General features: G+C 41.7%; 1 protein-coding gene across 4 annotated transcripts in view; it reads left to right on the top strand.

Annotated features, from left to right (window-relative positions):
* The window catches only part of STXBP3 (syntaxin binding protein 3), an 88,308-nt gene that overhangs the window by 44,727 nt on the left and 29,134 nt on the right, over nt 1-14,447 (top strand). For all 4 annotated transcript variants that reach the window (XM_025189409.3, XM_025189408.3, XM_025189410.3 and 1 more), the window contains 6 exons: nt 485-589; nt 5,110-5,167; nt 5,381-5,446; nt 10,542-10,622; nt 11,633-11,771; nt 12,625-12,731. In XM_025189409.3, the coding sequence (XP_025045194.2) occupies nt 485-589; nt 5,110-5,167; nt 5,381-5,446; nt 10,542-10,622; nt 11,633-11,771; nt 12,625-12,731 (556 nt within the window). The remainder of the gene's footprint in view (nt 1-484; nt 590-5,109; nt 5,168-5,380; nt 5,447-10,541; nt 10,623-11,632; nt 11,772-12,624; nt 12,732-14,447) is intronic.

Consider the following 14,447-nt stretch of genomic DNA (forward strand, 5'->3'; position numbering starts at 1 on the left):
TGCTGACTCTGTTAATCCCACACAACTCGATTCTATAACTGTGTATGTGGAGTTTTTAGACCCAAGTATTTCTATACTTTAAGTGGTAGATAAAATATACATAGCATTAGAAGCCTATCTTCAACATGTCTGACTTTGCACACAATTTACATTCAAAAAGGAAAAATCAAAAATGTACCAGAAACTCAAGTGCCTATAAACCTGTTTTTGTTTAACTCAGATTATTGCACAAATTAGGACCATTGGTGGTTTCTAAAATGCACGTCATTTTGCCTTAATTAAGGACATTGGATCAGTCTTAATTTTTCTTGAGCATTATGCTTGGGTTGTTTCAGAACCACTTTTTAAAAATGTGCATGATTCAAAATGTTAATAGTTATTTAACTTTTACTTAAAAGCAACTGAACATAAAAGCAACTGAACATGTACAATAAAGCATGTACTAGAAAGGTCTAATTTTATGATTGGACTTTTTTCCTGTCAGATATACAACAGATGGGCCCAATGGAAAGGAAAAAGAGGCAATTCTGGAGGAGGAGGATGAGCTCTGGGTGCGGATTCGGCACAAGCATATTGCAGATGTGTTAGAGTATGTGAATAAGTTATTAATGTTTGATACCTTGTACGTTTCAGGGATAGATATTTGAAAATATTTATTACAGTAAATAGAATTAATAAAGATATAAAGACCTAGGATAACTGTAGAAATATTACAAGACTGAGGGATAGCCATGTTAGTCTGTATCTGCAAAAATAACGAGGCCTGTGGCACCTTTAAAGACTAACAGATATATTTGGGCATAAGATTTTGTGGGTAAAAACCACTTCATCAGATGCATGGAATATAAATCAGTCGAGTGTGTAATCGAGTACTTCATTTGACTACCTGATAAGCTTACGCTTATTGGGCAGTTGAGTAGTTGACTACCTGCTTACATCCTTAGTCTGGATTTCTATACAGTGTTTCACAGACGTGCACAGGCTGAAATTGTGAACATCATCACATGCCCCATAATCTCAGCTATGCATAGCCTCAAAACCAACTCTGACATTCTAATCAGAGATGGGCAAAGGAGGTGCTGTAGGGATGTGATATACACGCAGCGTCGGGGGGCGGTAGGCTGTATATACCAACTCCCATGTAGCCGCATGCTCCTCCTGCAGTGCTGGCTTTGATAAAGCCTCTTAAAAGCTGGGTCTCCATAAACACTGTCTCCCGACTGCCCCCACACTGATAGAAGCAGCAGCACATGGGGCATCTCCATGGGATCCGCCTCCTTGCCCTCCTCCTGCCTGTAAACATGTAACTGCTGAATGTACGTTTACCCAAAAACCCCTTATTTTAACATACCTAAGGTGCTATAGTCATCGTGAATAGGTTAGATGAGTGTTTCTCAAACTGTGCTCCGTGGAGCCCCAGGGCTCTGAGAGACCTATCCGGGGGCTCCACAAGGTTGACAAACTGGAAACATCGATAGGTACAACACATACAATCAGTGGACCGCTGGAGCTCTGCATAAATTTTTACACATGTAAAGGGCTCCAGAGCTCAGAGTTTGAGAACCGCTGGGTTAGATTATGAACAGGAGACTCAGACAACTTCAACTCCATATTCTGCAGGTCACTATCCTTTCGATCCCACTAAAAAGTACCAAAAGTAACTCTATCATTTGCTCAAATTCCCTGCAGTAGCACAGGACCAAATCGACACAGACAGACCTCTAAAGTGCTGAACAGGAGTTGTCTTTCTGCTACCCAAGATCCATAAACCTGGAAATCCTGGATGCCCCATCACCACAGGCATTGGTGCTCTCACAGCAGGTTGTCCAGCTATGTGGACACTCCTCAGACCAATCACAACTAGCACTCCTAGCTGTCTTTGAGACACCACTGACTTACTGAGAACTACAATGATCTTCCCGAAAACACCATCCTGGCCACCATGGATGTAGAAGTGCTCTACCCCAATATTCCGCAAGAGGATGGATTACAAGCAGTCAGGAACGGAATCCGTAGTCATGGCACTGGGTTCTTGCCACATCTCAAAGGCGGAGGTGCCCCTATCGGCTAGTTGATGTTCATTGACTGTTCTCATCCACAATTAGTTCAGATTTAGGGACAATTTATACCATCTAAAGTCAGCAACACTGTTATGGGTAATTAGGCAATCTCCATTAATTACTTATCTCCTAGAACTGGAAGGGACCTTAAAAGGTCATCGAGTCCAGTCCCTTGCCTTCACAGCAGGACCAAGTACTATCCCTGGCAAACTTTTGCCCCAAATCCCCTAAATGGCCTCTGCAAAGATTGAACTCACAACCCTGAGTTTAGCAGGCCAATGCTCAAACCACTGAGCTATCCCTCCCACATGACCCTACAGTATGCCAACATTTTTTTGGCTAAAGTAGAATGCTGCCTCAGCTCTTGTCCCCTAGTGCCCCTCCTCTACTTGACTAAATTGATGACCTCTTCATCCTATGGATTTATAGGAAGAATTCGAGAATTCAATGGGATTTCAACAGTTTCCACCCCACCATCAACCTCAGCCTGGATCAGTCCACACAGCAGGTACGCTTTCTGGATACCAAATACAAGTAAATGATGGTCACAAACACCACCCTACACCAGAAACATACTGATCACTATTCTTTCTTACATGTCTCTGGTTTCCATCCAGGACACATCACACAATCCATTGTCTACAGCCAAACCCTAAGATAAAACCAGATCTGCTTTAGTCTCTCTGACAGAGACAAACACCATACAAGTTCTTTATTGAGCATTCTTAAAATTTAAATACCCACCTGAGGAAGGGAAGAAACAGACTGACAGCGCCAGACAAGTTCCCAAAAGTCACATACTTCAGGACAGGCCAAACAAGGAAAACAGAACACTTTCAGCTATCACCTACAGCGCGCCCCCCCCCCCCCGCCCCCCCAGCAAAATCCCCTCCAGCTCAATAATGACAATCTACTACCTATCCTGGAAAATGATCCCTCCATCTCAGACTTTGGGAGGCAGACCAAAGTATCACATGTGCCCCTTTGTCATGTATATTGCCAAACTGGACCGTCTCTGCGCCAAAGGATAAATCGACACAAATCCGACACCAAGAAGGCAACACACAAAAACCAATAGAAGAACACTTTTTAATCTCCCTGGAAAATTAGTAACAGATTTAGAAGTAGCCATCTTTCTAAGAAATAACTTCAAAACCAGACTACAAAAAGAAACCGCAAAACTGCATCCCTTCTTTTGATCTGCTAGTACATATTCCACTCAGTGCATCTGAAGTGACTTTTTTTAACCCGTGAAAGTTTGTCCAAATAAATCTCCTACTCTTTAAGTTGACAGAGTACTCCTCGGGAGGGAGGGAGGGAGGGAGAGGAAAGGGGGGGGGTTAAAGATTTCAGATTCATAAGGGGAAAAGATTCCCTAATTTAGCTGACTACGTTCTTCCTTAATGAGAGTCCCCCGCTGACCCTGTGCTCTTGGCAGCACAGGGCTCTTGTATGTTTCAAAAGAAAAGTGCTGCTGGGAGTGCAGAACCAGCAGGGGACTGCTTGAGTCTCCTGCTGGCCATGCTCCCCTGGATGCTTCCAACTTTGAAAGGTAGAAAGAGCCAGCAGGGTTCTTGTTACATCTCAAAGGCGGAGGTGCCCCTATCGGCTAGTTGATGCAAATTACATCAATTATTCAATTAGTTGATCTAATTGTAACATCCTTACTATACATGAGAACGTAAGAATGTCCATACTGGGTCAGACCAAAGATCCATCTAGCCCAGTATCTTGTTTTCCAACAGTGGCCAATGCCAGATGCCCCATGGGAAGTGAACAGAAACAGGTAGTAGTCAAGTGATCTTTCTCCTGTTATCAATTTCCACCCTCTGACAAACAGCCAGGATAGATAGGAATGTTATCCCTAGCTTCTAATAAATATTAATGGAACTAACTTCCATGACTTGATCTAGTTCTTTTTTTGAACGCTGTTAAAGTCCTGGTCTTCAACCTACTCTGGCAAGGAGCTCCACAGGTTGACACTGTGCTGCATGAAGAAAAACTTTCTTTTGTTTGTCTTTAAACCTGCTACCTATTTAACTTTCATTTGCTGAGTCCTTACGTTATGGGAACAAGTAAACAACTTTTCCTTACTCACTTTCTCTATACATGACATGTTTTTATAGACTTTCTATTATATCTCCCCTTTTTCTAAGCTTAAAAGACTGGGTCTTTTAATCTCTCTTCATATGGTACCCGTTCCAAACCCCTAATCATTTTTGTTGCCTTTCTCTGAACTTTTCCAATGCCATTATCTTTTTTGAGACAAGGGGTACGTCTAGACTACATGCCTCTGGCGACAGAGGCATGTAGATTAGGCTACCCGACAGCGTAAAATGAAGCGGCGATTTAAATAATCGCCGCTTCATTTAAATTTACATGGCTGCCGCGTTGAGCTGAGAAACAGCTAATCAGCTGTTTGTCGGCTCAGCGCGATAGTCTGGACGCTCCCCTGCCGACATCAAAGGGAGTTGTCGACAACTCCCTTTGATGTCGGCAGGGGAGCGTCCAGACTATCGCGCTGAGCCGACAAACAGCTGATTAGCTGTTTCTCAGCTCAACGCGGCAGCCATGTAAATTTAAATGAAGCGGCGATTATTTAAATCGCCGCTTCATTTTACGCTGTCGGGTAGCCTAATCTACATGCCTCTGTCGCCAGAGGCATGTAGTCTAGACGTACCCAAGGCGACCACATCTGTATGCAGTATTCAAGATGTGAGTACCATGCATGTATATGGAGTTAATAAGAGATTCTGTCTTTATTCTCTATTCCTTTTTTAATTATTCCTAACTTTTTTTGCTTTTTTGACTGCCACTGCATGTTGAGTGTATGTTTTCAGAGAACTATCTATAGTAACTCCAAGATTTCTCTCGAGTGGTTATAGCTAAATTAGTTCCTATTGTTTTGTATGTATACTGGGGATTATCTTTTCCAATATACATTACTTTGCATTTATCAACAGCCTCTTGAGTTTACTATTCTACATTCTGAACAGTATGAAAATGTTTGATTTATAAAACATTCTTTCCCTTTCCCTTAATCTGACAGGGAGATTCCAAAACTTTTGAAAGATGTTTCATCAAAGAGAAAAGCAACAGAAGGAAAAGTAAGATAGTTATTGTTAAATATTTCTTTTGTAATATTAAGTAGGCTTCCCAATGTGTTTTTTCAGCAGTCAGTTAAGTTGTTTCTTAGTGGTTTTTCACCTGCCTGAGAATATAAGTTTCTTAGCTATGTAGTTGTAAAATCCCAGCCTCTAGTAGTAAGAGAAATTGGTGCTTGAGAAAGTTGAGTTTAAACTTCTGTCTTCTTTTCACAGTTATCACTAAGTAATCTGGCACAGCTAATGAAAAAAATGCCCCACTTCCGTAAACAGATTACCAAGGTAAGTAGCATCCAGAACATGGCAACACTTTTTGTTTATCAACTGTTCTCACCAAGTAGGATCTCTGGTTTTAAAGGCTATATTTTTTATTATTTTAATTAAAAAAACACTAGTGTGGAAAAAATCTGTTGCTTTTGTCATGCATATTTTCATGTTATGTGCTTCAAATTTTTTTTCAGAATAAATGCATTTTATGAGGGCATAAGCCAGTGTTCCCTCTAACATTTTCTATCCTTGTGCGGGTTGAATTTTTGGGGAGGGGCGTGGAGGGCAGGTTGAAATTTCTTATCTGTAACTCCAATATCGAAGTAGAGTGTGGATATGCACCACCAATATATAAAATGTTTTTTGTTTGTATATAATTTTAAACAGTCCTTATGTGTGGAAGAAAATATATTAAAACAAGGGATAATTAACAAGGAACAATGCTTACAATTATTTAATATGAAATAAAAGAAATTAACTTTACTCGTGGGGTATATGTATCATCCTTTCTAACAATTCAAGCTAGTAAACACACAAAAATGCATATTATCCAGTTTTAAGATGTTAAATCTATGAGTCGCCTAATACAATATTTACTGACACTGGAAAGCAAAAAAGGCATTCACTAAGGCTGATAAAGTTTCTCTGGGGAATTTGTAGGATACTTGCGAATCAAGAACAAGTGAGACCTGTACAAACAGATAAAAATTCTCCTGGTTTGAAACTGTGTGCGTGCGTGCGCAATTCAAAGACCCAAAGCCCCAGAATAAATTAATGCATGGCTTCAGGGTTTGTAGACAGATGCATGTTTCAAAGAACTTGCAAATAAAGTTTCATCCTGCATCACACCTGGTACTTGTTACTTCTGACTCCTAAGAGCCAGAACTCTACCACATAGCCAAGATCTGACCTTAATGCAATACACCATACCATGTATTAATTTAGTAGTACAGAATTAAATAAGAGTTTTAGATATTCAACATTGCAAAAAAAATCTATTAAAGGAATCTTTTTTTCTTACCTTAAGCCATTAACACCTATGTAAACTTTGTTTTGAAATATAATCATGCAAATACCCTGACATGTGCACACACCAGTCTTGCAGCCTGCTCTCTCCCCTCCCCCCAACCCCTTAAACCTGTTGCTTTTATATTGAGCTTTTGTCATGCATGTTTTTGTTATGTGCTTCATATTTTTGTTCAGAATGAATGCATTTTATGAGGGCACAAGCCAGTGTTCCCTCTAACATTTTAGGATTGCAGCAAGTGAGTCAGGACACTCTAAACCCCCCACCTCTATCTCACTGCACAAATGCCAACATCCACCCACTCTTTCCCCCACCTACCCTGTGCAATCTGCTCCCCCAGCCCAGCTGGGAGCTGGGATAGAATTGGAAGGGACCTCAAGAAATCATGAAGTCCAGTACCCTGCCCTCACGGCAGGATCAATCACTGTGTAGATGAGGGCTACTCAACTTTGGAAGTCCTATGGGCCACAAAGATACTCAGAGCACATGCCAAGGGCTGCAACTGAAGTGTGGCTGCATATATATGCAAATAACTTCTTTCACACTGATGGGCATGAATACAAAGATTAAGGCAAGACTATACAACACAGAGGCCCCATTTAAGTCAGTTCTGCTGGTATTAATAAATGCAATATTTACCCAGTTTCCACCTGTATGACAGCACTTTTAATGAACAATGACAGTCCAGGAATTTAACTACTAAAACACACATCAACAGAAGACCATTATATTGACTACCTTTTTTGTTTTTGTTTTTTTGGCTCCCACCAGCAGGCCACATGTTGAGCCCTGCATAAACCCAAACTGCAGTGCGGGCTGAAAACAAACGTGGTGGGCCACATGTTGCGTAGCCTTGGTTTAGATTATCACTGATAGTTGTCAATGCAACCTGCTCTTAAATATCTCCACTGATGGAGATTCCAGAACCTCCCTAGGCAATGTATTCCAGTATTTAACCACCCTGATGTTTAGGAAGTTTTTCCTAATGTCCAACCTAAACCTCCCTTGTTGCCGTTTAAGCCCATTGCTGCTTGTCCTGTCTTCAGAGGCCAAGGAGAACAATTGTTTTCCCTCATCCATGTAACACCCTTTTAGAGATTGGAAAATTACTATCATGTCCCCTCTCAGTCGTCTATTTTCCAAACTAAACAAGCCCAATTGCTTCAGTCTTCCCTCATAGCTCATGTTTTCTAGACCTTTTAAACATTTTTGTTACTCTTCTCTGAACCTTCTCCAGTTTCTGTACAGGCAGTCCCCGAGTTACGCGGATCCGACTTACATCAGATCCGCACTTACGAACAGGGCTTTCTCGCCCCGGAGCCCGCAGGCAGCGGGACCGCCCAGAGCGCAGTGGTCCCGCCACCTCGACCTCCGGGGCGAGAAAAGCTGCTCCGGGTGCCCCTGGTCTGCTGGGGACCGTCTCCAGCAGACCAGGGACACCTGGAGCAAAGCCAGGGAGGCAGAGGGGTCCCGCGCCTCTGAGGCTTTGCTCTGGCAAAGCCTCAGAGGCGCGGGACTCCGCCGCTGCTGCGGCTTTGCTCCCGGTGTCCCTGGTCTGCTGGGGGGGCGGGGGCGCAGCTAGTGTGCCCCCCCAGCAGACCAGGCTTTTGTTGTGGACCCTGGGGTAGAGCAGCTGGGGTGCTGCCGGGTTGGTCCTGCAGGGACCTACCTGGCAGCCCAGCTGTTCTGTCCCAGGCTCGACATTCAGCTGCTGTTGAAACTGATCAGTGGCTGATTCCAGGAAGCTGGGGGCAGAGCAATTCTGCCTCCAGCTTCCTGTAGTCAGCCCCTGGTCAGTTTCAGCAGCAGCGGCTGAATCTGGAGCCAGTTCCGACTTACATACAAATTCAACTTAAGAACAAACCTATAGTCCCTATCTTGTACGTAACCCGTGGACTGCCTGTATATCTTTCTTGAAAACAGCTGCATGGGAGCGCAGCTTACAGGGAACTTGAGTGCAAGGGAGCCTGCTTGAGGTATCTGTTGGGCAGCTGAATGGGAGCTGTCTAGGTAACCACTTCCTAGCCAGAGCCTGTGTCTGGTACCCTCCTCCTCCTCCTCCTCCTCCCAACCCTCTGTCCCGCTCATGCACCACTAATCTATGGCTAGTAGGGTGTAGTTTAGACACACCCTAAGTAACCTATATCCCCTCCCAAACCCTGTACCCCAGGTCACAACCCAAACCCCTGCATCCGCTTCTGCGCTCCTGCCCCACGTCACAACCCGCTCCAAGACCTTGCATCTCCTACTGCACCCTTCCTCCAGGTCAGAATCTTCTCCTGCACTCCTACCCATATTCCCTTCTGCATCCCAGTCTCCTACCCCTGAGCTCCCTTCTGCACCCAACCACCATCCCAGATGTCACATCTCCTCTACTAATATGGAAGAGTCTGGCCCTTAACCACTTACCAAATTCAAGTGGCCTCCCATTAAAAATTATTGCCCACCCTTGTTCTAACCAGTTGAATGTAATGACTTCATCAATTAAGTTGATTGAGGGAGAAAAGGTAGTGTGTAGATGAATAAAAAATACCTAAAGTCTGGTAAACCACCTTTCTTCGTGAATGGTGCTCCTGGTTTTGTGTGCGTGCCATGGAATTGAATAGTGACTCTGCAGATAGTGGCAGGTCATAGAACTTGAAATTCTCAATTACTTGATGAAACTTCTAAAGACTCGTAGGTTGTTGCATTGAAGTACAGTCCCTGTTTTTTAAATTTTCTGTAATGCCTAGAGTGGCAAAACAGCAACATCCAGGGTCATAACTTGCATTCTTATTAATTAAATCTAATATTTAGAAAACTAAAGTACAAAATATAGTTACTTGTGAGAAGACATTTTATAGTCTAGAATTTGAGATCCGTAAAATGAATATAATCCTCCTTAATCACAGAGCATTGAAATTACTGGGCTAGATTGGCTTTGTTAAAGACTTATTTCCAGATTTGTAATTGGAAAGCCACCTTACACAATCTAATGGAGTGGCATCAACTTATAACCATCACATTGTGCTTGTCTGGAAGTGTGTAAAACAGTTAGTGAAGTAGGGTGAGGCAGTCACCAGAAGCTAGTAAAATATAGAACCAGAAGCTAATTCCCATATGCTAAGTGAAGGTCAGAAGTCATCACTTCCCTATTTAGTCCAAAAGATTCTTGATGACATTTTTGAGACACACACAATTACTAGCGGTAGAGAGGTACATGGATTCCAATTAAGGATGTTAGATATAGTGTAATTTAATAGTTGTGTAACCCATGAAAACTTAGCAGCTAAATGACTATTCAATAGTTCCTGGTGGCAGGGCTGTCAGTGAGTGTTCTCCTGGCCCCACTCCTGGAGAGCCCCCTACCACCCTGCGCTGCTGCCTCTATCAGAGGCAGCAGCACAGAGTGGTAGGCGGAAGACCGTCCATGAGGGGCCACAGTTTAAAAACCAGCTCCTCACACAGACTGTCTGCTTGCTGCCCTGCGCTGCTGCTGCCTTTGATACAGAGGAGCAGGGTGAGGGGAATGTGTGTAGTTGAGAGAGACCTGGGCTTATAAATTAATCCGTTAATTGCATAGTCATCTACATGACATCCTTAATTCCAATAACTTCATTGTAGGCTTTGTACTAGGAATTTATTAACTTGTATAATCATAGACAGTCTCTTCCTCCATGCACCTTAGTCAGACTGTTGGCTTTTATGGAAATATGTGAACACTAGTCTTCCTAAATCTTATGTCCTTGGAAAGGATCTCCAGTTTTTCAAGACACGGCAATTTCTGCTTGGTGTTCTAATGCCAAGAGGGGTCATCTAAGCTTTATTTGGCTTTACCTCCTTTAACTTACAGCTGTTACATTTAGTCTTAATAAAACAAACAAAACCCACCCAAGTTTCTGCCTTTGAAAATCTGTAATTTGATCTTTACCGAAAAATACATGACTTCTAAGTGAGGGGGAAAACACCAGCATGAAGTGTTTTCAAAATTAAACTCAAATAGTCAAAGGGCTGTATAAGTAGTAAAAATGAACTGCATTGTACTCCTGTCCTGATAGAACTGTGTGAAAAGAACTGTTTTTTTTTTTTTTTTTCCTCTTACAGCAAGTAGTCCATCTTAACATAGCAGAAGATTGCATGAGTAAGTTTAAATCCAGCATAGAAAAGCTGTGCAAAACTGAACAGGTATGTTAAAGTCATTAGTGTAAATAAAATCTAATGGTCATTTTCATAAAACTGAACTTGTAGCTTATCTTGCCTTTTTTTATGGTTTCTTTTTCTTTAAATTGTCCACTCTGAGGAAACCTGTGTCTTACAGTATATCTTATGTCAGGTTCCTATCCTGTCAATATTTAAGTCTCTGTTTAAAAGACCTACCTTTGCCTATGGATTATCTTGTTGGCCTTTTTATTAAAAAAAAAAAAAAATCCCAATTCTTCCCCCCCCCCCCCCCCCCCAATTTCTTGTCCAGTTATGTCACTTCAGATTAATGTCACTTCAGATTATGAGCTCCTTAGAACTGGTACTCCCTTTCTGAATGTATGGAAAGCAGCTTGTACACTGTGGGCAGTACCATAAACAAACAAGCTAATGCTGTTAACTTAAAGTATGCAGTACAAAATCGTATTTAAAGTAGTTCAAGTTTATTCTTTAATATTATGCACATGACTCTTACATTATCAAATTATAATGTGGGTTTGAGAAGCCACTTTTTTGTTAGTGGTCTTTGATCTGGAGCTTGGTAATACAACATTAAACAAAATATGATCAAACTTTTGCAATAGTCAAAATGTAAAAGCTCTTAGGTTTTGAAAATGTATGTTTGTTTGTTTGTTTAAGCTGCTAGGTCCCTGTCTGTACAGATGACACACAACTAACAATGTAATTACAGATGAAATTCTTTGCAGAGCTGTGTCCTAACAACAGGATTTGACTGGCCAATGTTGACTGTCAAAATTATTTGGCAAAAGGGTTTTAAAAATACAAGCTCTGATATCACAGTTAAAATGCACACCTGTAGTAGTTCAGTGTGAATTGAATCGCTAGTAGAAACTCTACCAACATGTCCATCATAACCATTAGTGGTAAAGTTTAGTGGTAACTCCAGCGCTTTAGTGGAATCAAATACGAAACACAAACTAATGGCATTTGTTTTAATAAGTCACCTAAGACCACTTTATTTGCTTTCAATTTAGGATTTAGCTCTTGGAACAGATGCAGAAGGCCAGAAAGTGAAAGACTCCATGAGAGTCCTCCTTCCAGTTTTACTCAGCAAAAACCATGACTCCTATGACAAAATAAGAGCCATTCTCCTTTATATCTTCAGCACAAATGGTATGATAAGTTGCTTTGTTTTCATTTTTATAAATTTCAATACTAGGTTTTAGTGCAAAGGCCAGTATTGGATATGAGCTAGCTAACCGTTGTACTAGGCGTTGGCAGGGTTAAAAGGAAATACTGCTCATAACATGTAGCTCTTTTCCTCCAGATGCCTCCTTGAAGAGGTGGTTCATACAGGGCTAAAAATGATCCCGCACAACAAGCAAGCACATTAAATTTTTATCAATAGATTATCTGAGCAGCATCTCAGATCCTACATGGGGTATAGGATATTTTCTGTCTTACCCAGGTCAGTGTTGGGAGGCTATGGGGTGGGATTTGCTGTCATGTGAAACCTGGAGGTTGTGTTGATGGGGAAAGTAAAGTGACAAAGAGAATGGAGGGGAAAATGCAGTCTTAAGTTTTCTATCATAAGTGCTGAGTATCAAAAACGTAAGGAACTGATAATGTGATTAAGCTTCAAATGAGGTTTGACTTGCGTTTTGGCTTGCCTCCATTTCCCCAAAAGGGAATTATTTTTTGAGGTGGGGCCTTGTACAACAGATCTTGGTCCTGTACCCAGAAATATACTGATTACTGTTGGAGTAAAGGAAACTGGCTCTGATGGAGATAAGAATATATTCTGAAAGATCAGCATGAAGTGACATTTGAATGTTCATGTTTTTCAGTATCTGAAGTAGGTTATGGTAAATTTTAAAAGGATGGATTTATTATGATCTGAGAAATATTGAAAAGGTTTGATATTTAGTTTAAATATTCAAAAATATGATCATGTCTGGGACTAAGAGCTAATTTTATCTAGCAGGTGGATTTAAACTAATAATTTGCTCGTTTTCTTTGGCAAAAGGAACTACACAAGAGAATTTGGACAAACTCATCCAGAATGTACAGATAGAAAGTGATAGTGACATGATAAAAAATTGGAAATACCTTGGTGTACCTGTTGTAGTCTCGGTAAGTGTTAAGCGCTAACGGGTGGAATGCTGTTGCTGTGGTAATGCTATCTAGGGGACACTTAGCTGTTCCAATTGCTCAGTGCTTCTTAACCAGGTTGAATACCTTCAGTGACAGTGCACTAACACAAGTGCCCTGTGGCAAGGAACAGCTCAGTCAGCAGCAGGAATTTTTGCTGTCCCTTCACACAAAGGTGAAGAAGGTTCCCCGACACTTAGACTGAGACAAACAATTTACATACCATTTTTTGTGTTTCATGACATCTGCTTGTTTCCTCCCCCTGTAAGAACCCCTGAACAGAGCAAGGTACAACAGATTTGATGGTACTCTGAACAAGGCCACCAACTCTTATTGGTGGCCTCACTGACACCTTTTTCCTAAACTATTTTAACTTTAGGAAGAAACAGATTTGCATCCAAATCCATTGGCAGACTCAATAAAAATGTTACTTCCTCTCTTGGTCCCTGTCCAGAGCTTAATAGGTCTTGGGGCTTGTTGTGAAAAGTGATATTTGTATATTCATTTCATGGTACACTAACTTCCTAGGAGGCTGTGAAAAGTGATATTGACAAGTATACAACTTCTCTTCAGAAATAGCTAGTAAGTCTGCTACAAAAAGATACTTGCATGTGTTTAATATCATGTTCCTCAGCCCCAGGACCCATTGACCCCTAGATGGGGGTGGTGGCAAAAGGAGAGGCAGCAGGGGCAAGAGGCGGCGGTGGGATGGTGTCAGGGGAGGCAGCAGGAGCCAAGGAGTGGCATCCAAGACCAGTGCCTGCCACCATGTGACTGGAGCTTGAGAACAAAACCAGCACCTGCTGCCATGCAGCTCAGATGGGCTGGGTGTCCAGCAGCATTGTGCCCTCTCTCTCTCTCTAGAGGCAGTGCAAGTTGGTGCATGCAGGAGCAATGAGCAGGGGCTGGGGCTGAAGCTTTGTACCCCTTTCTCCCTGCCTCCCCCCAAATCATTGCCTAGGAGGAGGCTGTCATGGTTGCACAAAAAGCTTCTGGTGGCTATATTTGAGAAACCTTGCTTTAGATGTCTCAAGCAAAACATTGCTATTCATCACTTTTGTCAAACACTCTTATCTGGTGCTAGGTTAGGATGTGCCTGTGCTGATGTTTTGGCATGTGTTCACGAGCACACACAGACCCAGTATCTGCTTCTTAGGCATGCTTGTATTTTAGCAATACTAGCAGTACTTTTTCCAAAGCTGTGTATCAGAGGATATTTGTAAGTATCTGCTTTAATACATGGCCTGACTTTGGTTCACAGCCTCTAGTTCAGGTCTCAGGTCTTGTACCAGACTGAGTGCTCCAGGCTCTCTTTCTGTCCCTTACAATAAGAAATATTGCATTTTTTTTCATTGAGCTCTAAATTCTGCATTTTGTAACTGTTAATGTGGCATTCTATTTTTTTTTCTTGGAAGAATCCAGAAGTTAAGTTATTTTGCTAGGAATTCTTGAGAAATTCCCACTGCTAAATTTCACAACATATCTAACTTGTAAAACAGTGTACTGGTTTTTACATTGGATAGTTTTCAGAATAATACTAAGGTTTCTACAAAAATCATGTTTTGATGCAAGCTGTTTATTCCATAACTTGTCAAAGCTATGTGGGCTTTGAATACAGTCTAATTTATGAACTCTTCAGTGTTTTATCTCCATAAACTTGACTTCCCTGGTCTGGCATCATTGGCGACCCTGTGGGAG

Source organism: Pelodiscus sinensis, chromosome 9 (genome assembly GCF_052426305.1).
Source record: "Pelodiscus sinensis isolate ZL-2025 chromosome 9, ASM5242630v1, whole genome shotgun sequence".
Classification (NCBI taxonomy): domain Eukaryota; kingdom Metazoa; phylum Chordata; order Testudines; family Trionychidae; genus Pelodiscus; species Pelodiscus sinensis.